Source organism: Elephas maximus, chromosome 3 (assembly GCF_024166365.1).
Source record: "Elephas maximus indicus isolate mEleMax1 chromosome 3, mEleMax1 primary haplotype, whole genome shotgun sequence".
Classification (NCBI taxonomy): domain Eukaryota; kingdom Metazoa; phylum Chordata; class Mammalia; order Proboscidea; family Elephantidae; genus Elephas; species Elephas maximus.
Genome location: NC_064821.1, coordinates 865,655 through 887,398, shown reverse-complemented (window position 1 = coordinate 887,398; position 21,744 = coordinate 865,655). Strand labels below are relative to the sequence as shown.

General features: G+C 56.4%; 1 protein-coding gene across 3 annotated transcripts in view; it reads left to right on the top strand.

Moving 5' to 3' along the window:
* The window catches only part of SBNO2 (strawberry notch homolog 2), a 64,868-nt gene that overhangs the window by 1,299 nt on the left and 41,825 nt on the right, over positions 1 to 21,744 (top strand). For 2 of the 3 annotated variants that reach the window (XM_049876113.1, XM_049876112.1), the window contains exon 2: positions 14,292 to 14,508. The exons of the other annotated variant lie outside the window; for it this stretch is intronic. In XM_049876113.1, coding sequence (XP_049732070.1) covers positions 14,389 to 14,508 — 120 coding nt within the window. In that variant the 5' untranslated portion in view covers positions 14,292 to 14,388. The remainder of the gene's footprint in view (positions 1 to 14,291; positions 14,509 to 21,744) is intronic. 3 annotated transcript variants of the gene reach the window in all.

Below are 21,744 nucleotides of genomic sequence, written 5' to 3'. Positions count from 1 at the left end.
CTGTACGCTGGAGGCAAGGCCTGGGGAGGCAGTGAGGTTTGTGGGACTGCTTCGGAATGTGGGGCGTCTCCCTGAATAAAGTAATTATAACTTTCTGGGGAAAAAAAAAAAAAATTGTTCCCAGGCATCCCCTGCCTTGCGCTTCCTATAACGCCGTGGGTACTGCTTGTTCTGAGAACATTCTTCCTCCTAGTTGGGCCGGGTCTGGTGCTGTGTATTTGCCACCCTGTAGTGGGGGTGCCGGCCCGTGGTTCAGGGACTTGTTTTACAGTTTGGTAGGGGCCTGGTGTCAGCCAGAGGGGGCTGACTGCATTTGGGCACCCACTCTGCCTGCCACCAGGTAGGCTTGTCAGGCCCTGGAGCCTGGTGCCCTGGGTGCTAGCCTCGCGTTGGGCACTTGGTGAACATGGTTGGAAGGAGAAAATGAGGGGTGGGGCCCTCAGGGCCAGATTCCAGAGGGAAGAAAGAAAGCCTGCCAGGCTCACGCTTCTGTCCAGCGATGGCCAATAGGGTGGTGCCTTGGGAGGGATTGGTGTGAGCTTCACTCCAGTCTGGAGCTCCGTTCCCGCTTCCTGGGTAGCCCAGCTCTTGACCAGCCCCGTGAAACCAGTTGCTGTCGTGGACTCCGACTCAAGCGGCCCCTTCTGTGCAGAGGAGAGCTGTGCTCCATAGGGTGTTCAGTGGCTGATTTTTTGGACATAGATCGCCAGACTTTCCGAGGCACCTCTGGGCGTATTTGAACCTCCAACCTCTCAGCAGCCTGGTGCTGTGACCATTTGCACTATCCCATGAAGGGGAAATCGAAGTCCTTCCTCCTGACCTGGGGCTCACTTGCCTGGAGAGGGAGGCACTATGCTGTCTGGGCGCCTGCCCTGGACCAGCCTCCCTGAACTCTTGTGTGTGGACTGGCCAAGTGCCTGCCCTAGACCTGGGACCTGGGGAGTTGGTGGCACATCCAGTGGCCCAGAGAACATGATGCCAGCCAGACCGGGTCCTCTTTCTCCCAGTTTCCTGGGGTTCCTCGCCCTGGCTTTTCCCATGTGAGGCTGGGAGTGGTTTCTGAGTTGTCCGCTCTGGGGTCTCGGTCCTACTGAGGCCTGGTGGAGGAAGCCAGCATGTGGGATTGGGGCACTGGGGCTGGTGGGGAGGGCAGCCCAGCGAAGGCAGGGGGTCAGCAGTCCTGGGGGCATAGGGACCCAGGAGGGGGCTGAGGGGGCTCGGGGGGTTCAGATATGAGGAGAGCATCTCGGCAGACATCTGCTCACACTGCTGGAGCAAGGAGCCAGGACCTGCAGGGCACAGAGAAGCCCCACGCTGGGACAGAGAAGAGACTCCAAGAGGGATGGGCAGAGAGCCCTGCGGCCCAGGGGGGTCCCAGCGGGACATCTCTATCATGCGTGAAGTTGTCTTTGAAGTCTGGGTGGGTGGAAAAGGAGGGGCTGCAGGCAAAGAGGAGGGCTGTGTTTGCAGGTGGCTGATGGCTGACACGGCCCTCTCCTGCTGGGTGACCATGGGCAAGTCCCTACCTCCTGCTGTGTGGGGAAACCGAGGCCCAGAGTCCTTGGGACCCTCAAAGCCCACAGCCCTGCCTCGTGCCAGGGGGTGCTCAGCCTGCCGTGGTGCTTGGCCCACCTCTAGCATAGACGCCGTAGCAGCAGGGGAGCTGGTCATGAGCCGGTGGGAATAAAGAGGCAACTGTGTTGGCCCAGAGCCAGCAGGAGATGGTCCCAGGAAGGCCTCCATAGTCTTGTCAGCCAGCTGTGACAGGCCCCCGGGGGGAGCAGCTTGTCTGGGGGGTAACATCATTTCACATTGTAAACAGGACAGGAGAAGGCTGACATGCCAGGGTCCCATGGAGACAGCCCCCACCCATGGCTTTAACAGGTCCCAGAGTGTGCGCGTGAGTGTAGGTGTGTGTGTGTGTACATGTGTGTGCATGTGAGTACAGGTGCGTGCACATGCCTTTGTACATACATGCATGTATGTTCTCTGTGCATGTGTTTCTGCGTGTGTGTGCCTGTATGTGCACACGTGTGTGCATGTTATGTGCACATGTTGGTTTGTGCTGTGTACATGTGTGTGCACATGGGCATTGGTTTCGGTGCAGCATACATGTGTGTGCATGTGCGCTTTAGTTTCTGTGCTGTGTACGTGTGTGCACGTGCGTGTTGGTTTCTGCTGTGTGAATGTGCGCGCATGCGTGTTGGTTTGTGTGCTTTGTGAACGTGTGTATGTGCGCGTTGGTTTCTTTGCTGCGTACATGTGTGCATATGTTGGTTTCTGTGCTGTGTACACGTGTGTGCATGTGCACATGTTGGTTTCTGTGCTGTGTACATGTGTGTCCAGTGCACATGTTGGTTTCTGTGCTGTGTACGTGTGTACACGTGTGTGCATGTACGTGTGTGTGCAGTGCACATGTTGGTTTCTGTGCAGTGTACATGTGTGTGCATGTGCACATTGGTTTCTGTGCTGTGCACATGTGTGCATGTGCGTGTTGGTTTTTGTGTTGTGTACATGTGTGTGCACGTGGGTGTTGTTTTCTGTGCTGTGTGCATGCGTGTGCATGTGGGTGTTGGTTTCTGTCCTGTGTACACGTGTGCGCGCATGGGTGTTGGTTTCTGTGCTGTGTGAACCTGTGCACATACGCATTGGTTTGTGCTGCGTGAACATGTGTGCATATGTTGGCTTCTGTGCTGTGTACATGCGTGTGCATGTGTTGGTTTCTGTGCTGTGTGCCTGTATGTGCACATGCATATGTTAATTTCTGTGCTATGTACCTGTTGTGCGTGCACATGTTGGTTTCTGGGTTGTGTACACATGTTGGTTTTTGTCCTGTGTACATGCATGTGCACTGTGCTTTGGTTTCTGTGCTGTGGACATGTGTGTGGACATGTTGGTTTCTGTGCTGTGTACATGCGTGTGCATGTGTACATTGGTTTCTGTGCTGTGTACATGCGCATGTGCACATTGGTTTCTGTGCTACGTACGTGTGTGTACGTGGGCGTTGGTTTCTGTTCTGTGTACGTGTGTGCACGTGCATGTTGGTTTCTATGCTGTGTACATGTGTGCACATGTGTGTTGGTTTCTGTGCTGTGCGAACGTGTGTACGCACGGATTGGTTGCTGTGTGAATGTGTGTGCGTATGCGTTGGTTTCTGTGCTGTGTACGTGTGTGCACGTGGGTGTTGGTTTCTGTGGTATGTGAACGTGTGTATGTGCTCATTGGTTTCTGTGCTGTGTGAATGTACGTGCATGTTGGTTTCTGTGCTGTGTGAACATGTGTACGGGCATGTTGGTTTCTGTGCTGTGTGCATGTGTGTTGGTTTCTGTGCTATGTGAACATGCGTACGTGCATGTGTGTACGTGCACATTGGTTTCTGTTCTGTGTACGCGTGTGCACGTGCGTGTTGGTTTCGGTGCTGTGTACGTGTGTGCACTGTGTTGGTTTCTGTGCTGTGTGAACATGGGTATGTGCATGTTGGTTTCTATGCTGTGTACATGTGTGTGCATGTGTGTTTCTGTGCTGCGTGAACATGTGTACGTGCATGTTGGTTTCTGTGCTGCGTGAACATGTGTACGTGCATATTTGTGCTGTGTAAATGTGTGTGCATGTGTGTTGGTTTCTGTGCTGTGCAAACGTGTGTACGTGCATGCGTGTACATGTGTGTACGTGGGCATTGGTTTCTGTTCTGTGTACGTGTGTGCACGTGCGTGTTGGTTTTGGTGCTGTGTATGTGTGTGCACTGTGTGTTGGTTTCTGTGCCGTGTGAACATGTCTACGTGCATGCGTGTACATGTGCACACGGTTGGGAATGGGCAGCCTGGTGCGTCACCTATCACTTTCCACAGCTCAGGGCTGTGTGGTCCGACAGCCGTGGGAGGGTCGGGGCGTGGTGCCGAGGGTGTGATTGGGAGCGAGGTCACCCAGACCCAGCTCTAGTCCCAGGTTGCCGGCTCCTCTGCCGCCTTCTCCCCATCCCACCTGCACTTGGCTACCGTCCTGAGTCCGCACGTCTATGGGGTGCCTGCCTGCGTCCACCAAGGGGTCACGTAGGGGGCTGGGTGCCCCGCAGACCTTGTAGTGGCTCCGCAGGGCAGCAGCCAGGACAGAAGGCGGACGTCCTTCGTTGTCCCTGCTGATCAGAGCTCACGCCGGCGGCTGACGTCACGCCGCCTGACCTCACCCCGGCGGCCGACCTCACCCCGGCGGCTTACCTCACGCCGCCGGCGGCTGTCCTCGCCCCAGTGGCCGACCTCACGCCGCTGACCTCACGCCGGCGGCTGTCCTCACGCCGCCTGACCTCTCCCCGGCGGCTGTCCTCGCCCCGGCTGACGTCACGCCGGCTGACCTCACGCCGGCGGCTGACCTCACGCCGGCGGCTGACCTCACGCCGGCGGCTGACCTCACCCCAGTGGCCGACCTCACGCCGCTGACCTCACGCCGGCGGCTGACGTCACGCCACAGCCTGGCCTGGCCGTGACTGGGGTCCTGGGGCCGCGGAGGACACGTGGCCTCGGCCGCCCGCTGGCCGGCCGGGTGGGGGGCGAAGGTAAGCTCTGCCTGGGGGGGCCGTGGAGACGCCGCGCCCCTGAGGGCCGCCTGCAGTCGGACCCGCTCGTGTGAGGCGTCCGTCCGGAAGGGACGAGTCTGGGGAGGAGGAGGGCCGGCGCTCGTCGGGGCGGGGAGGCGTGACTGCCATTCCAGGTGATGGAAGCTTCTAGAATTAGGTAGTGGCGGTGGCTGCTCGGAAAACCCTGAACGTGCACAAACCGCGCCGTCGTCGTCGTCGTCGTTAGCCGCGTCACGTCGTCTCGGACTCACAGCACCCCGGGTGGCAGAGTAGAGCTGCTCCGTGAGTTTTCAGGGGCTGATTCTGTTTTTTTTTTTTTAATTGTGCTTTAAGTGAAGGTTGACAAATTTTTCACATAAAAACCCGTGTACACCTTGCTGAACACTCCCGATTGCTCTCCTCCTAATGAGACAGCCCGCTCCCTCCCTCCATTTCGTGTCCATTTCCCCAGCCTCTAACCCCCCCACCCTCTCAGCTCCCCTCCAGGCGGGAGATGCCAACACAGTCCCAAGTGTCCACCTGATCGAAGAAGCTCACCCCTCACCAGCATCCCTCTCCAACCCACTGTCCAGTCCAGTCCCTGTCTGAAGAGATGGCTTTGGGAATGGTTCCTGTCCTGGGCCAACAGAGGTTATGGGTCAGGGGCTGATTTTTGTGAAGCAGATAGTCAGGGCTCTTCCGAGGCAGCTCTGGGCGGGCTCGAACCTGCAATCTTTTGGCTAACAGTCAAGCACACCAGAAAACAAACCTGTTGGCATTGAGTCGATTCTGATTTCTACTGATCTTACAGGACAGAGTGGAACTGTCCTATAGGGTCTCTAAAGAGCAGGTGGTGGATTTGAACTGCCGATTTTTTGGTTAGCAGCTGAGCTCTTAAGCACTGTGCCGTCAGGGTTCTAGTAGTCGAGTACAGGCCACAAACGGGTAATCTTATGGTATGTGAGTTATGTAAAAAAAGTTTACCGAGAGCCATCTTGGCCCTGCTGGGGGTCACCTGTGGTGACCGCAGGATTGACCAAGCTTCCGTGTGCGGACAGCCAGGCCAGGTGGCTTGTTACCAGCCCCACGAGGAGGGGTTGAGGGGAATGACGGCTGCTCCGAGCTGGGGATAAGAAGGTATACTGGAGGGAGTGGCCAGGGAGGATGGGGGTCTGGGTGTGGGATTATGCCCAGGTTCCAAGAGGTGTGGGCTGACCCCTGACTGGTGCCCACAGTGGGGAGTGGGCTGAAGTGAGCTCCCCTGCGGTTCCTGGGCCTCTTGCTCCCCGGGGACCCCTACGCTGGACCCCTACTTCAGGGGAGACCAAGGAGGGAAGCGTCCCCAGGGAGCCGGTGCTTCTTCCTGGGGGTCTGCCTCTGAGTACTGCTGCCCTGGGTAGCCCGAGTGTCTGCAGAGCAGGGACAGGGCAGGACGGCCAGGAACAGATGGTCTCCTGTGACGTTCCCCACCCAGGGAAGCATTTATTGGGCTGGCCCCTGCTGTGTGGGGGTGGGGTGGAGGGTGGACAGGACCCAGTGGCACCCTCAGACCCTCCCCACCTTTCATGCACCTAGACCCACCGCTGGAAACTGAGGCCGGCGTGAGGGAAAGGCCAGTGCCTCCCAGGCTCTGCAGGTCTTGGGCTGGTTGCTGGGCTGTAGTTGGAGCGCTCAGGTGTCAGGAGCGTGCAGTCCATGATGTGGGTGTAGTTTACTGTTCTGCGCCAACACTGGTTTCCGTCCAAGTTAGGAACCCCTAAACAAAGCTAAAAATGAGGCCGCCCAGACCGTTGCAACTCGGAAGTGGTACAGACACACCTTCCCGGGGGGCTGTTCACTCTCTTCCAGATCACTGCGCCTTGAAGGTGGTACAGGCATATCTTCCAGGGGCTTTTCGTGTTTGTTAAGACGCCGTGTCTTGAGTGAGACGGAGACGTCTGTTCCAAGGGGCGGTCCCTCTGTGTCCTGGGAGTCTGGGAGTCAGCTGCCTCCATTGGCCAGCTGGGGTCAAAGACTCTTGACACAAGAAGCCAGGAGCTGGGGGATAGTGGGAGGGAGGGAGCGGGTTGGCCGTGAACAGTAAGGTTTATGAAACTGAGTTATTGTCATTGAGGGGGTGTTGTGGCCAGGGGGAGGGAAGCCCGCTAGGTGGGGGGATGGCCCAAAGGGGCTGGGGGTGGCAGGTGCCCCCCCCCCCCCCGCTGCCCTGACTTCTGGTTAGGTCTCCCAAGCCCACCCTGCGATGAGAAGCCATTTTCTTCACCACCAGAGATAAACTGAAGCAAGGCTTGGCTCTCTGGCTGTGCCACTCTGCCTGGCCTTGTGCCCGCATGCCACCTGGCCTCCACCTCCTGCTGCCCTCGGTGGGGGACTGTGGTGGTGCCCATGTTCGCAGGTGCAAGGAGAGTCCTAAGGAGGGCTGGGATCCACACGTCCACTGTGTTCACTGTGGCGGCCTCTCCTTGGTGCGCTTGGGGTAGGAGTGGAGAGAGGCCTCTGAGGAAGACGACGTGGACCGGGCACCTGGGCCATGGCCGGGCTGGACGTGGTCTGCCAGGAGGGGTCGTGGTCAGCCAAGCAGCAGGAGCAGGGAGGGCGGCACTTGCAGGATGCTTCAGAGTGACCGGAACTTTCACTGGCTGGCTCGGGAAAGGGGCTCGCTCTTGCCTGGGTCTAGGATGCAGGGACTTCAGTCTGTGTCACTGGGCTAAGTGTGCTTGCCAGGTGGTGTTTGTGGGGTTTGTGTCCGATTCCGGAGTGACCCTGTCCCGGCGGGAGCTGGGGCCCTGTTTGGAGTGTGGCGCAGAGCCCGCCTGATCTCCGGATGGACGTGAGAGCTCACTGGGGACGGAGCCAGGGTTCTGGATCGCTCTGTCCCCTGCGTGGTGGACACCTGCAGCAGGTGCCTGACCGGGGAGGGGGTGGGGGCTCGGGTGACAGCACCCCCCCTCCCCCAGACCCAGAGCTTCTCTCAGAAAAGCAGCCTATCTAGAAACCTGGACTGCGTTCCTCTCTCTGGGCATGTGCTCCCCAGACCGGCCATTGGAGGGTAGAAGGGCCTGTCCTGGGAGGTGGGTGTCAGGCCATCTCCGCCTAAGGTCCCAAGGGCACGGGGACCGGGAGGGCTGCAGCTGTGCCCCACCTACTCACCATCACCTGGGCTGGGCGTGGGTGAGACCACGTGGCCAGTGCTGTGTCATGCTTGGGTTCTGTACCAGGCAGAACAGCTGCCCCCAGGGTGTGCATGCCCAATCACCCCGGGCCTGGGGGTCTGCAGCCTTCCTGGCAAACGGGACTCTGCAGGTGGGACTAACATTGGGAATGTTATTAGCATCACCGAAGTACCCAAACTGTCATCAAGTCCACCCTGACTCATTGCGAGCCCATGTGTGTCAGAGTAGACTGTGCTTCATAGGGTTTTCGTGGCTGATTTTTTGGAAGTAGATCACTGGGTTTTCTTTAGAGGTACCTCTGGGTGGACTTGGATCTCCAATCTTTTGGTTATCAACCGACTGCGTTAACTGTTTGCATCACCCAGGGACTCCCATGGGAATCACACGACCTGTAAAAGGAGAGATCTGGTTGGAGGCAGAGGGAAACAGAGGGGAAGTAAGAGACCTGAAGCATGAGGACTCGAGCCCGTGGCTGGCTTGGAGGTGGCAGGGCTGCGTGGCAAGGAACGGGGCTTCTGGGAGCTGAAGGCACACCTACCAAAGGTCACAAGGACACAGGACGACCATTGGCCACAGCTGAAAGGAGCTGGATCCAGCGGCACCCACATGAGCCCAGAAGCAGTTGTCCCTGGTCACACCTCCAGCTGAGCGTGTGGCCCAGTGGCACCCAGGTTTCTGCCCCATGGGTTGCAGCCGAGGACCCAGTGGAAACTGTGAGGAGATCCAAGAGCATGTCTAAGCTGCTGAGCCGTAGTCACCTGTCACGGCAGATCCCAGCTCTGCAGGGGGCCTGGGGCTTCTGCTGTGTGTGACCGCTTGTGGCACGGGGTCTTGGACGTGCAGGCATCACGTTTGCCAGGTGTGGTTGAGCAAGTCTCAACTTAAAGCCCTTTTCTCAAGCCCAGCCCGGAGCCCCGTGAGCCAGCTTCCTCCTCCCGTCCTCTGATGCCTGCCAGGCTCAGGCGCAGGTCCCACGTGAAGTTCTTGGCACCCAGGCTGGAGAGGAGGAGCCAGAGGGACAGGAACAGCTGCCATCCCGCTTGGGGTGCTCCCTGCAGCTGGCAGAGACCTGGCAGGGCGACTGGTCAGAGGTGCCCGATATCAGGCAGGAATAGCAGCAATGCAGGGAGGCAGTCTTCGTGCCACTTGGACTATGGACAAACGGGAGTTAGGGCCCAGTGAGATTTGGCTTAATATCTGCTCAAGGGAAGAAGACTTGGGGTTCAGAGGGAACCACGAGCTCAGCATAGCCGAAATCTGTTAAAGTCCACAAATAAACATGACTGGGGCAGGCGCTTCCTAGAAAAGGAAACCCGCCTGGAAGATGCTCGACCGCTGCAGGAAGCTGTTCCTACTTGTCCTAGCAGACGGAGATTTAGATCCAACAGTAACAAGGGCTGGTGCAGCGGTCAAGACTCTGGTCAAGGACGCTGACCTGCTCCCCACCTGGCTGCTGCGATGGCTTTGTCAAGCACAGCCTCCTCATTGAGCTTGAAAGCGTGCCCTACCTCATCCCGTTTTGGGACGCGCGCAGGGTTGTGGGGTTTGGCTGCAGCCGTGGCACTGTCCCTGGCCAGTGTGTGACCCCAGGCCCCCAGGCGCCTGGTGTCTCTTTGCCAGCATGTGTTCCCGCTGCAGCTCTGTGTGATCCGGTGTTCCCCCTGCCCTGGACTTTGACCTGGGCTGCGGTTTTGCCCCCAGATTCCTCCTCAGCGGGCATGTGGCACTCACTCAGTTCAGGCTGGCGGGCTGAGCGCTAACCACCACGGTGGTGCTGCCCTTGCCTCCTGGCCGCCCTGGGACTTCATTAGGTGGGCCTCACTGACAGCTGAGAAGTCGGGGCAGATGACTGGCCGGGGTGGGGGGTGCTTCCTGGGGCCATGACTCAGGTACGGGGCACTGGGTCTGGACAGCCCACAGATGGCTGTGAGCCCCCTGCCTCTCATGGCCCCTGTGGCTGCTGTCCCTCACCAAGTGCCTGGTTGGATGCTGAGTGTGGCTGCACCCTGAGGGCTCTCTGCACTCACAGGTCTGTTGATCCGGCCTTTTGTCCCTTAGGTTCTGACTGAGCCAGGCCTGGTCCCTGGCCCAAACAGTGCAGTGCTGAGGACGGTGGTGCCTGAGCAGGATGGGGGGCCAGGACCCAGGCAGGGTGGGCTGGGGGCCCGTGGGGCTTCTGGCTCCGTTCTGGCCTAGACGCTGGTTTATACGTGGACACTTCTGAAAGCATGTCCCCACCCCCCTGCCCTGCAGCTTGGTCCTTGGCAGTCTCATGTTATGGGGGGCTCTCCTGCATGAGTCCTTCTAGGTGGGGGACCCGCTCGTGCCCCCAGACAGGGCAGCTTTGTGTCTGAGCCAGCCACGCTAGGGGCTTTGCGAGAGCTGATTCTGCCACTGCAGAGATCCCTGGCCCCGATTTCTCTGCAGCTCGCCCCCTCACCCTCTCTGGAGGGACTCCATTGGGAGGCAGGGGTGCTGTGTGGATCCCTGAATGCCCAGGGCCATGGGGGGTGGAGAGCTCGTGAGTCAGCTGCGGAGACTGAAGCCACGGCTGCCTGGGTCTGGAGCCCCGTGGTGTGACGCTGCATCGTCCTCGGCTGTCCGGAGCACCCCACAGAGCAGGGACCAGGGACCAGGGATCCCCCCCGCCGATGACCCTGCGTGTGGGAGGCCTTCCTGGGGGAGCTGGGTTCAAACCCAGGTCCCAAGGCTCCCAGGTCCCAGCCACACACTGTGGGGAAGTGTGTGAGCTTGGTGGGGGCTGGCCCTGCGGGGACTCACTGGGGGAGCTGAGGCTGCTGAACTGTAGGTATTGAAGACTTGCGCCCCAGCCCTGGCTGTGCTCTCCAGGGGCCCCTTGTCCTACTTCCCCTGAGTGGGAGGGGCTGAGACACCAGGTCCACATGGGAGCACCCCCTCCCAGCTGTCTGGCCTTCACCGACCACAGGCCTTAACCCTGCCCCTTGTTGGCACTAGAGCTGTGGATTCCAGACACCCCTGGGGATGCTTTAGAAATTCGAGTGAGACGGGGTCTGGGCTGGGCTGGCCCTGTGGCTCGTCCTGGTGCCTGGGGCTCCCAGGGAGTTGGGCTGAGGGTCAGGGTTGGCTCCTGGTGGGGTTTAGTGTCCCGCTTTGTGAGTGACCTGGGGCCCCCGTAACAAAGCACTACACACCAGGGCTGAGAACACCAGACATTCCTTCCTCTCAGTCTTGGAGGCCGGGAGTCTAAATCCAGAGTTCTCAGGGGAGGGGCCTGCCTTGTCTCTGCCAGCAGGGAAGTGTGTGCGTGTGTGTCTGTGTGTATCTGTGTTTGTGCATGTATCTATGTACCTGTCTGGGTGCGTGTATTTGTGTGCACACCTGTGTATGTCTGTGTGTATCTTTGTGTGTGTGTCTATGTATCTGCCTGGGTGTGTGCATCTTTGTGTCTGTGTGCATCTGTGTGTTTGTGTATCAGTGTGCCTCTGTGTCTGTGCGTCTGCGTGGTGACACTCCAGGAAAGTAAGTCACATTTTGTTGATATCGCTGGGTGGCAGAACTCTTCTGCCCAGCACAGCCACTTAGCTACTAGGACCCAGACTCTGTATCGTTTTGGCTTTTTTTTTTTTTTTTTCCAACAACTTACGTTTTCCGTTTTTATTATCATTATTTAAAACAGTTTATCGTATTTTCGGTGAAAGCTTAACACAGCAGGTTAGATTCCCGTTCTCCAGTTGCTGTCTAGATTGTTCAGTGCCATCAGCTGCCCTTCTCTCAGTGTTTCAGCGCCCTCTTTACTTGCACCGTTCTGTTTCCCTGCCCCCGGCGTCTCAGCTTTGGTGTAGAGTAGGTGTTCATCTGCTACCATTCCGTTTCCAGTACTCTAGTTTCCCTGCCCCCTCAGCGTCTCAGCTTTGGTCTAGAGTAGACGTTCATCTGCTGCCGTTCCGTTCCCAGCACTCTAGTTTCCCTGGCCCCTCAGCGTCTCAGCTTTGGTCTGGAGTAGACGTTCATCTGCTACCCTTCTGTTTCCAATACTCTAGTTTCCCTGGCCCCTCAGCATCTCAGCTTTGGTCTAGCGTAGACGTTTCTCTGCTGGTCTCATACAGACGGTTTTTTAATGGAGCACCGTGCTCACGGCGATATCGTTTATTTTGTGTGCCAATTTGTTATTTCGCTAAAAGGTGACTACAGGGGAAAGTTTCAGTTCAAGGTTTAAAGAATACCTCAGGGCAGTAGTCTCATGTTTAAAAAGTATCTCAGCTTACCGCTCTGGTAAGCCTGGACGTTTTAACAATTTGAGTCCTTTTCCACAGTTTTCTCTCGTTCGATCAGGGTCCAGTCCTCTGACGTGGCGCCCAGCCCAGCAACAAGGCTGTGCTCTCTGGGACCTGTCATCCCAGAGCGGCCCTGTAGTGTTCCTGTGGGATGGCCACCCGAGCCGGCTTCAGAGCGCAGTCCTCATGACTCTTTCATGAGCCAGCAGAGAGGCCCAGTGCGGCCACAGCTCCCCCCTCCATGGTGGAGGGGGCTGGGGGACTAGACCTCAGCCCCCTGTCCCTGGGTGGGGTCTCCAGGGCTCTGAGGGGGATGAGAGGAGCAGAATGAGTGTCAAGGGGCCTGCTGTGTGTGGGGGCTGGCCAGTGGCCACTGGGGGGGCTGCCGGAGGCAGGGTAAATGGGCACTCTGTCACAGTGGCCTGGAGTTCGGGGTCTCGGTTTCATCCCCAATGTGGCTCCAGAAGAACTGTGCTGAGGGGTCTGGGGCAACTCAGCCAAGAGTCTGGGGGGGACAGGCCATGAGCCGGAACTTTCCCTGTGGCCAGAGTGCGTGCCCCGCTGCTTCTCATCGGGAGGGGCCGTCCCGTCCCAGGTGCTGTGGGATGCCCCAGGCCTGGGGGCCTTCTAAGAGCACACAGCTGTCTCCCGCTCACAGTTTGCCCATGCTGTGCTCAGCACTGCGTGCCACGTCCACTGACCCCTTTACACCCTCTGTGGTCCATCCCCAGATGAGGATGCTGAGGCTTTGCGGGCGGGGGGGGGAGGCCCTGACCTGTCATAGGTGGTTTAGCTGTCTGGTCCTTGCTGCCAACCCCCAAATCTTTATGGGGACCCCAAGACCCAGAACCACACGGAGGACTGTATGGGGGCCCCTGGTTCCTTCTCTCTGACCCTCGTGCAGTGTGCCTGGGGCATGACCCCCACAGGACGGATGGGTGGGGGAGGGGCAGGCAGGAGGACCCTCTTTCGGAGCTGGGGCAGGGACCTTGCCCCGCAGCTTCATGTCTGGGTGGGCCTCCCAGGGGCCGGCGGTGGCTGGGAGCTCTTGGTGGCCGCATGCCTGCCCCGCCCCCTCCCTTGGTTGCACAAGCGCCCGCGTGTGGCCACGATGACTGGAAGTCCCGAGGATTTCCGTACATCCTCATGGGCTGGGCCGGGATGCGGGTGTGCCTGCTCCTCTTCCTGCTCCCTCCAGATCCAGGTTCAGTCAGGAGCAGGGGCTGTCCAGGGTCCCTGACCAGGGAGCTGGGGAGAGGGGCCCAGAGGCCAAGGAGGACAGCAGCTCCCAGTGCCAGAGGGCTCTGTGATGACGTCCGGGGGCTGACAGTGTTGGGGGGTGGGGTACAGAGTCTGCTGCCCCAAGAAGGGACAGCAGCAGGCTTTGCCTGGCCCCTGACTGCCCCGGGCCCCTCAGCACAGCCAGGCCTAGAGCCTGAGAACGGGGCTGGACAAGGCTCCCTGGGATGCTGGAGGTGCTGCCCGTGGCTGGGGTCCTGGGCTGGCTGTCCCAGCTGGCAGTGGGACAAGCCATTTGAGCCATGACCAGCTATCCCTGAGGGTGGTGGGTAAGGCTCCTGGGCCACAACCGGTTATCCTTCGGGGAGCATGGCTCCAGGCCCTGCACTTTTCCTTGGCTGGGTATGGTGTCTCCAGCCACCTCCTGGGGGGCACTTAGATGGCCAGACCCCAAAACCCCCAGGAGGGGCCAGGGAGTGGGGTCTGTAGGGGCCAGCCAGGTGGGACCTCCAGTAGCTTAGAGAACAGGACAGAGTAGGGGGCCACCCTGGGGTATGGTGGCGGGCTGCCCTGGGACAGAGTAGGGGTGGCCTGGGGCAGAGTAGGGGGCTGCCCTGGGGAGAGTGGAGGCCATCCTGGGGCAGAGTGGGGGCCACCCTGGGGGAGAATGGGTGGCTGCCCTGGGGAAGAGTGAGGGCTACCCTGGGGGAGAGTGGGGGACCATGCTAGGGCAGAATGGGGCTGCACTGAAGGAGAGTGGGGGTCTGTCCTGCACAGCCCTAAAAGAGGTGGAAGTTGCACCCAGCACTGGGGCGTCCAGAGTCCTGGGCTCCACCCTGGCAAGGCTCCTGTTGAGTCAGCAGTGGGGAAGACAGGTGAGGCCCACACTCAGGGTCCAGACCTGGCCACCTGTCCAGCCCCTACACGCTGCATTCAGGATTAGCAGGACCTTAGGACTGCCCGTCTCTGTGCTGGGGCGCGGTGCCGCTCACCCCACCCCCCTGCTCCCCTGCCCCTTGCCCCCTGCATGGGATTCACAGGACAGCCTCAGAGCCGCCTGTCTCTCTCTTCCAGGACATGATGCCGCCACCACCACTGCCCAGTGAGGAGCCCAGATAGAGGCCACACTGCCCTGGGTGGTGGCACCCGGCCGAGGACGCCCCGCCCGCCCATGCTCGCCGTGGGCCCTGCCATGGACGGGGAGTGCCCCCAGCGAGAGCCCCCACCCGTGGGCAGCGTCCTGTGTGGCCGGCATCCCCTGCAGCCCCCAATCTATGGCTCCAGCATCGAGGTGAGCCCCAGCCGCATCCCCAACCCCGGCAGCCCTGCCGCGTTTCCCAGGTGGGTGGCGCCGTGCCTGGCTCAGGGTCTGGTCAGTGGGTTGGCTAGGAGTGCAGCCATGAACTAGCTTTCCCAGGGCAGCATCCTGGGGCCAGACCCTGTAGGACCCCAGGCTGTCCCCTGCTTGGCCTGCCTTAATTTCCCCTCAGTGGAATGGTGGTTATCATACCCCTCATTGCATCCTGGGAAGGGCCTGTGAAGAGAAGCCATCCACCCCAAGTGCTGAGCTCCTTGAAGGTTGCTGCTGGGACTCTTTTGAAGAAGCACCTCCTGACCCTCAGGGGCTGACCCACGAGCGTGCACCTGAGCTGCCCGTGGTGTGGGTTTGAGTCTCAGGGCTGAGCCAAGGGAGCTTGGAATTGTTGGGATGCTCTTTTTTTAAATTTTACTTTTTTAATAGACCCTGTGTCTTAGAGCAGTTTCAGGTTTATAGGAAAATGGTGCAGAAGGTAGAGTCCCATATATCCCCTCGCCCTGGCGCACGGGTTTTCTAGTTGTTGACATCTTCCTTTGTGTGCTACGCGTCTCACGGTAGATGCGCCGATACGTTATCATTAACTGGAGTCTGCATGGGAGTCCCCTGGTGGCGCAGACAGTGGAGTGCTTCGCTATTAACCAAAAGGCTGGAGGTTCGAGTCCACCTACTAGGTGCCTCAGGAGAAAGGCCTGGTGACCTACTTCTGAAAACTCAGCCGTGAAAAACCGCGCGGAGCACAGCCCTGCTCTGGCACATGTGGGGTTGCCGTGGGGTGGAATCAACTGGGCAGCAGCGGTTTTTTTTTTTAAATTGTACTTTAGATGAAGGTTTGCAGAACCAACTGATTTCTCATCAGACAGCACACATGTTGTTCTATGACATTGGTTAGCAGACCCACGGCATGTCAGCACTCTCCCTTCTCACCCCTGGGTTCCCCATCACCTCTTGCCTTCCAGTCCCTGCCCCAGGGCTAGTGTGCCCCTTTAGTCTTGTTTTGTTCCATGGGCCTGTCCAATCTCTGGTTGAAGGGTGAACCTCAAGAGTGACTGCATTACTGAGCTGAAACCGTGTCTGGGGGCCGTGTCGTCAGGGTGTCTCCAGTCTCTGTCAGGCCAGCAAGTCTGGTCTTTCATTTGAGTTAGCGTTTGGTTCTCCATTTTTCTCTAGCTCTGTCCGGGACCCTCTATTGTGATCCCTGTCAGATCAGTTGGTGGTAATAGCCGGGCACCATCTCGTACTGGACTCTGTCTGGTGGAGGCCGTGGCAGTTGTGGTCCATTAGTCCTTTGGAGTAACCTCTCCTTTGTATGTTTAGTTTTCTTCATTCTCCTTTGCTCCCGAAGGGGTGAGACCAGTCGGGTATCCTAGATGGCCGCGCACAGGCTTTTAAGACCCTGGTTGGGGTTTTTTGATTTGTAGTTCACCCTGCTGTACAGTCCTGTGGGTCTGACAAACACGTACTGTCACGTGTCCACCATCCCAGCATCATGCAGAATAGTCGCACTGCCCTAAAGATGACCCGCACGCCCTCTGTTCGTCCTTCTACCCTTTCCTCAGCCACCTGCCGACCACTGATCTTTTCTGTGTCTCTGCAGTTTTATCTTTTCCAGAATGCCTGACAGTTGGAGTCATACATATGTCGTCCCTTCAGACTGGCTTCTTTGACTTAGTTCCTCCCTGTCTTCTTGTGGCTGATAGATTGTTTCTCGTTAGTTGATTTTCTAATGTTGAACCATCCTTGCATACCTGGTATGAATCCCACTTGGTCACGATGTATTATTTTTTTTGATACAGTGTTGAATTTTATTGGCTAGAATTTTGAGAATTTTTACATCTATATTGATGAGGAATATCAGTCTATAATTTTCTAGGGGTGTCTTTGCCTTGCTTTGGTATCAGGGTTATGCTGGTTTCATAGAATGAATTCGGAAGTTGTAAAAATGGTGTGGCAAGGAAGGAAGAAGGAGAATCAAGATCAAGAGCCCAAGGCTGATTTCTATGAGGCGGAGGTCAGACATGCCTCCACCCCACTCTTTCTGCCAACTCTGAAACCAGCTGTCCCTCCCACAACACTCTACTTTTCTGCTGAGTTCAATAATTCGTTGCAGTGGCCATGAAGAACTCAGAATATTCATGATTGTGGGGTTTATTGGGGAAGTAATAGGTTACAGTTGAGGTTCAGGAACACTCAGGATACAGTTCTTCCATCAGGACAGCCTCTTCTCAGCTGTGCCTGAAGGCAGGCCTGTCTCTGGCCCCTTGGCCTCTGCTGTGCTTGGGCAAGTGTGCAAAGAAAGCTCTTTTAGCTCTGTTGATAAGCGCCCTGAGGTACCCCACCCTGCCAGGAAGCCTGAGCCTGAAGGTGCCTAAGTTCTTCGCCCTGCCCGGTGGGTCAGTGAGCCTAGCTCTGACAAGTGCCTGGAGACACCCCACTCCACCAGGAAGCCTGCCGCTCTCCTGGTTCTGCTGCCTCTGCTGCCGCCGCTTCTCATCATCTTGCCACCTTCGTTGTTACAGCTTGCTGTCTGTCTCCTGGGTCCGGGAGGGTCTCAGCACAGAGATTTCAGGCCCGAAGGACATGCCCCACTCCTTTGTCTTCTTTCCTGGTGGTAGCCAGGTCCCCTCTGTGCTCTGGAATTGGCTCTCTTAAACCTAGCAGGATGGAAAACTGACCAATCCCCTCATTAGGGTTCCGTACATTTTATTTGTGTGGTCCTACCCCCACAAGAGTGCCAAGCACCTTGTTTACATTATTAGCAAGCTGTCCAATCCCCTTGGTGGGTCACAAGCACCTCATTTGCATAGCTTCACCTAGTCTTTTGGTGGAGGTTACATGACCGTGGAGGAGAAGGCCCGATAGAAATGGTCTATCGTGCTGCGGGAGTATCCATCCCATCCTCGTCTGTATCCTGGAGTGGTTTGAACGGAACTAGCGTCAGCACTTCTCTGAGTGTTTGCTGGAATTCTCCAGTGAAGCCACCTGGGCCAGGGCTTTTTTTTTCGTTGGGAGTTTTTTTATGACCTCTTCAGTGTCTTTTTTTGTTATACGTCTGTTCAAATTTCCTACCTCAGCTTGTGTTAGTTTAGGTAGGTAGGGTGTTTCTAGAAAACTGTCTGTTTTTTCTAGGTTTTCGAATTTGCTGAATTACAGTTCTTCATGTTGTTGTTGTTTGGTGCTGTTGAGTCAGTTCCAGCAGAACGAAACACTGCCCAGCCCCACACCACCCTCACAATCGTTGTTATGCTTGAGCCCATTGTTGCAGCCACTGTGTCAGTCCACCTCGTTGAGGGTCTTCCTCTTTTCCGCTGACCCTCTACTTTACCAAGCATGATGCCCTCCTCCGGGGACTGATCCCTCCTGGTAGCATGTCCAAGGTATGAGACATAGTCTCGCCATCCTTGCCTCTAAGGCGCGTTCTGGCTGTACAGCTGTACAGTTCTTTACGGTATTCTGTTATCATCGTTCTTATTTCAGGTGTTTCTGTTGTAGTGTGAGCTCATATTCATTTCTTAGTTTGGCCAGAAGTTTGTCAATTTTATTAATGTTTTCAAGGAACCAACTTCTTGTCTTATTGATTCTTTTTATTTATTTATTGTTTCATTTGTCTCTGCTCAAATCTTTATTGTTTTTTCTTCTTGGGGTAACTGTGGACTTTTTTTGCTCCTCTTTTTGTATTTGTTGGAGTTGTAGGGTTAATGTATTGATTTTTGCTCTTCCTTTTTGATGTATTTTTTGCTATAAATTGACCTGAAAGCTGCTTTTACTGTGTCCCAAAGGTTGTGTGTGTTGCATTTTCATTCTTGTTTGATGCTACAAATGTTTTATTACCCAGTGGTTTTTAAGCAGGGGCTCTCAGTTTCCGTATTTTTTTTCTCGTTCATCTTGTTACTGATTTCTCATCTCACAGCGTTGTGATTCGAGGAGATACTTCGGATTATCTCGGTGTTTTTGACTTTTCTTGAGGCTTGCTTTGTGGCCTGGCTCACGGTATTCTGGGGAGTGGTCCACGCGCAGCGGGACAGAGCGGGTCCTGTGCTGCCGTCGGGCGGGGCGTTCCGTGTGTCCGTGAGATCAGGTTGGTTGATTGTGTCGTTTAGATCTTCTGTATCTTTCTTGAGTTTCTTTCTAGTTCTATCTTTCATCGAAAGTGTTGTGTTAAGGTCTTCCACTGTTATTGTGGAGCTCTGTCTCTTTTCAGTTTTGTTAGTTTGATTTCCGTGTTTTGGAGTTTTTTCGTTGGGTGCCTACATACTTATTATAGTTATTTTCTCTTGTGGATTGATTGTTTAGTTGTTATATAATATTCTTTCTTGTCTCCTTTGTCAGTTTTTGCCTTAAAGTATATTTTATCAGAGATGAATATTGCCACTCCTGCCCCGTTTTGGTTGCCGTTTGCTTGATGTATTTTTTTCCGTCCTTTGATTTTCAGCTTATTTATATCTTTGTGTCTAAGGTGTGTCTGTGGGAGGCAGCATACTGATGGGCTGTTTTTTCTTATTTGCTCTTCTACTCTCTCTCTTTAGGTCATTTCTCTTTATAGCTGAATAGCACTTTACTGTTGTTTTTTCTGTATGGACGGAGCATACTTTGTCCATTCTCCTAGGGGAAGGTGTCCTAGTTGTGTTTAGGACAGGTTTTAATTTATGACGGGTGCCGACCTAACCTGCTCACTTTACATCTGGTACAAAGGACCCGGTGAATAGAAGGTTCCAGAACCCCCAGCAGGCCAGCTCTAGAACCTCCTTTCCCGGGGCTTACTCAAGGGCTCCCTCCACTGCAGCCAACAAGACAAACCCTGTTACCTGATGGGGGGGGTGAAGGGCGCGGGGGCCTCATCTTCACAAAGACTGGGAAGGGTGGGCCAAGTGCCATCTCCATAGGACTCCTTGCTCTCAGCATCCTGTAATTTGCTTAATTGTTCCCCTATTGTTGGGCCTTTGGGGCCATTCCAGCACTTTGCCTCTATGAATAACACCATTGCTTCTCCTCCGAGCACAGATTAGGGGTGTGTTTCCGAAACAGAATTCCTGGGTCAGGGTGAGCACCAGGCGGGTTTGCAGCAGACGGAGCTGTTCCCTGTGCCTTATGGAGCAGCCCCGACCAGTGGCCCCCGACACTTGCTCCACCAGGGGACCTGTGAGGACCAGGGCTCCAGAGGGCACAAGGACTGTTTGGTGTCAGGGAAGGGATGTCTGTGGCATGACAGGCCTTGTGGTGAAGGGGTGCTAGGATGAACCCTGACTTTGGCTCTGAGTGCCATGCCGGCAGTCACGGCATGGGGGGAAGCTCCCAGTGACAGTTCCCCCTCTGGTCTGTCCACCCTTGTGCAGCAGGTTGTGCAGGGAGGCTGCTCTCATGGCCGCCTCTGTGACAGTCGGCCCAGGGCCTTGCTGGGGACCTGACCCAGGAGACTCAGCTGCCTTTGAGCAGCCCCACCCTGATGTCTGCCCCATCAGTGACACTGGTGCCTCTGTGGTTGAGAGTAGACACCGGGTGTGAACTGAGCCCGGTGCGGTTAGGCCCAGCTGCTGCTCAGGTCTGATGTGGGGGCTAGGGACATCCTTCATTTCTTTCTTTCTCCTGAGTATTGACTGGCCCAACCCACACGCAGAAAGAGAAATCCAGTGCAGAAAGGTGGGGTGCAGCTGACCCCAGGGCTGCCCAGGTCCAGGGACCTGGCCCCCAGGACTTTCTCTGCCATACTGGTGGGCAGATGTTGCAAAGTACAGTACAGTCCAATAAAAGCAGTTGCTGTCCTGTCTATCCTGACTCATGGCAACCTCACGTGTGTCAGAGTAGAGCTGTGCCCCACAGGGTCTTCATGGCGACTTCACGTGTGTCAGAGTAGAGCTGTGCCCCACAGGGTCTTCACGGCGACCTCACGTGTGTCAGAGTAGAGCTGTGCCCACAGGGTCTTCACGGCGACCTCACGTGTGTCAGAGTAGAGCTGTGCCCACAGGGTCTTCACGGCTGAGTTTTTGAGAGCAGATTGCCAGGTCTTCCTTCTGAGGCGGCTCTGAGTGGAGTCAAACCTTCACCTTATCAGGCAGCAGCTAAGCACGTTAGCCATTTTTGCCACACAGGGACCCCCCAAAAAAGTACGCCCCGTTAAATTTGAATTCCCAATGATAGATGTTTTTTGGTATAAGTATGTCCCAGAGACTGCAAGGGACGTTCTGTAGTAAGAAGTGATTCATTGTTTATCAGAAACTCAAGTTTCACCGGGTGTCCCATGTTCTACCTGACAACCCTAGTGTGAGCTTCATCTTCCTGCACCAGCTTCCCTGTGGCCAGGGGCAGTTTTGGGCTCACATTCCTCAGACTGTCTCTCACAGAAGAGGAGTCACTCAGGAAGGCTCTGATTGGTTGGCTGGGGTCAGGTGCCCATCCCTGGACCAATCACATCCCAGATCTTGCCCTCTAAAGGAGAAGGGAGCCACCCTTTCTGGCTGTATGTAGAGAGAAAATCCCCAGGAAGGCGCTGATTGGCTAGCTGGATTCAAGTGCCAACCTCTGGACAAATCACGTCCTGGGATCTGGCTCTCTAAAGGAGGAGCCATCCCAGGAAGGCTCTTACAGGTTGGTTGGGGTCATATGTCCACTCCTGGACCAGTCATGTCTGAAAGCCTATAGAAAATCCTCAGGAAGGCTCTGACTGGCTGGCTAGGACCAGGCCACCTCTGTGGGGTGGTACTGGGTGTCCTTGATTGTCAGCCCCACCAGGGCCACATGTTTTGAGGGGAGGTGGGGTTGCTGTCCCCCACAGTCCTTGGCCTCCTGACTGAGGCCTCAGACCAGTCTGCCAGAGGTCGCTGGCCTGGGAGCAAGGGCAGGCCAAGCCATTTCAGCACAGGTGGGTGTGTTGTAAGTGAAGGACTCCTTGGCCTACCCCCCATATAAGGGAGCCCCCTGAGGCCCTGCTTTGCCCTCCTGGACTCACAGTCCACTTGTCCACTCCCCAGCTGGCCTGGCCCAGAGTGCTATCTAGTACCCTTTGCCTTGCTGGCCCCAGGCTAGGACCGTTTCCTCTGGGTTATTACAGATGTTGAGTGGGGTGTGGGGTCTGAGTCCTGTTCCAGAATACTCTGGGTGCACTGTGTGGCCTTCGGAGGCTCATACCCCTTCTGAGTCTGGACTCTCCCCTCCCTCAAGTGGGCCAGGAGAATGGGAAAGGACTCTAAACCAGGGCTCTGGGGAGAAGCTGGGTTA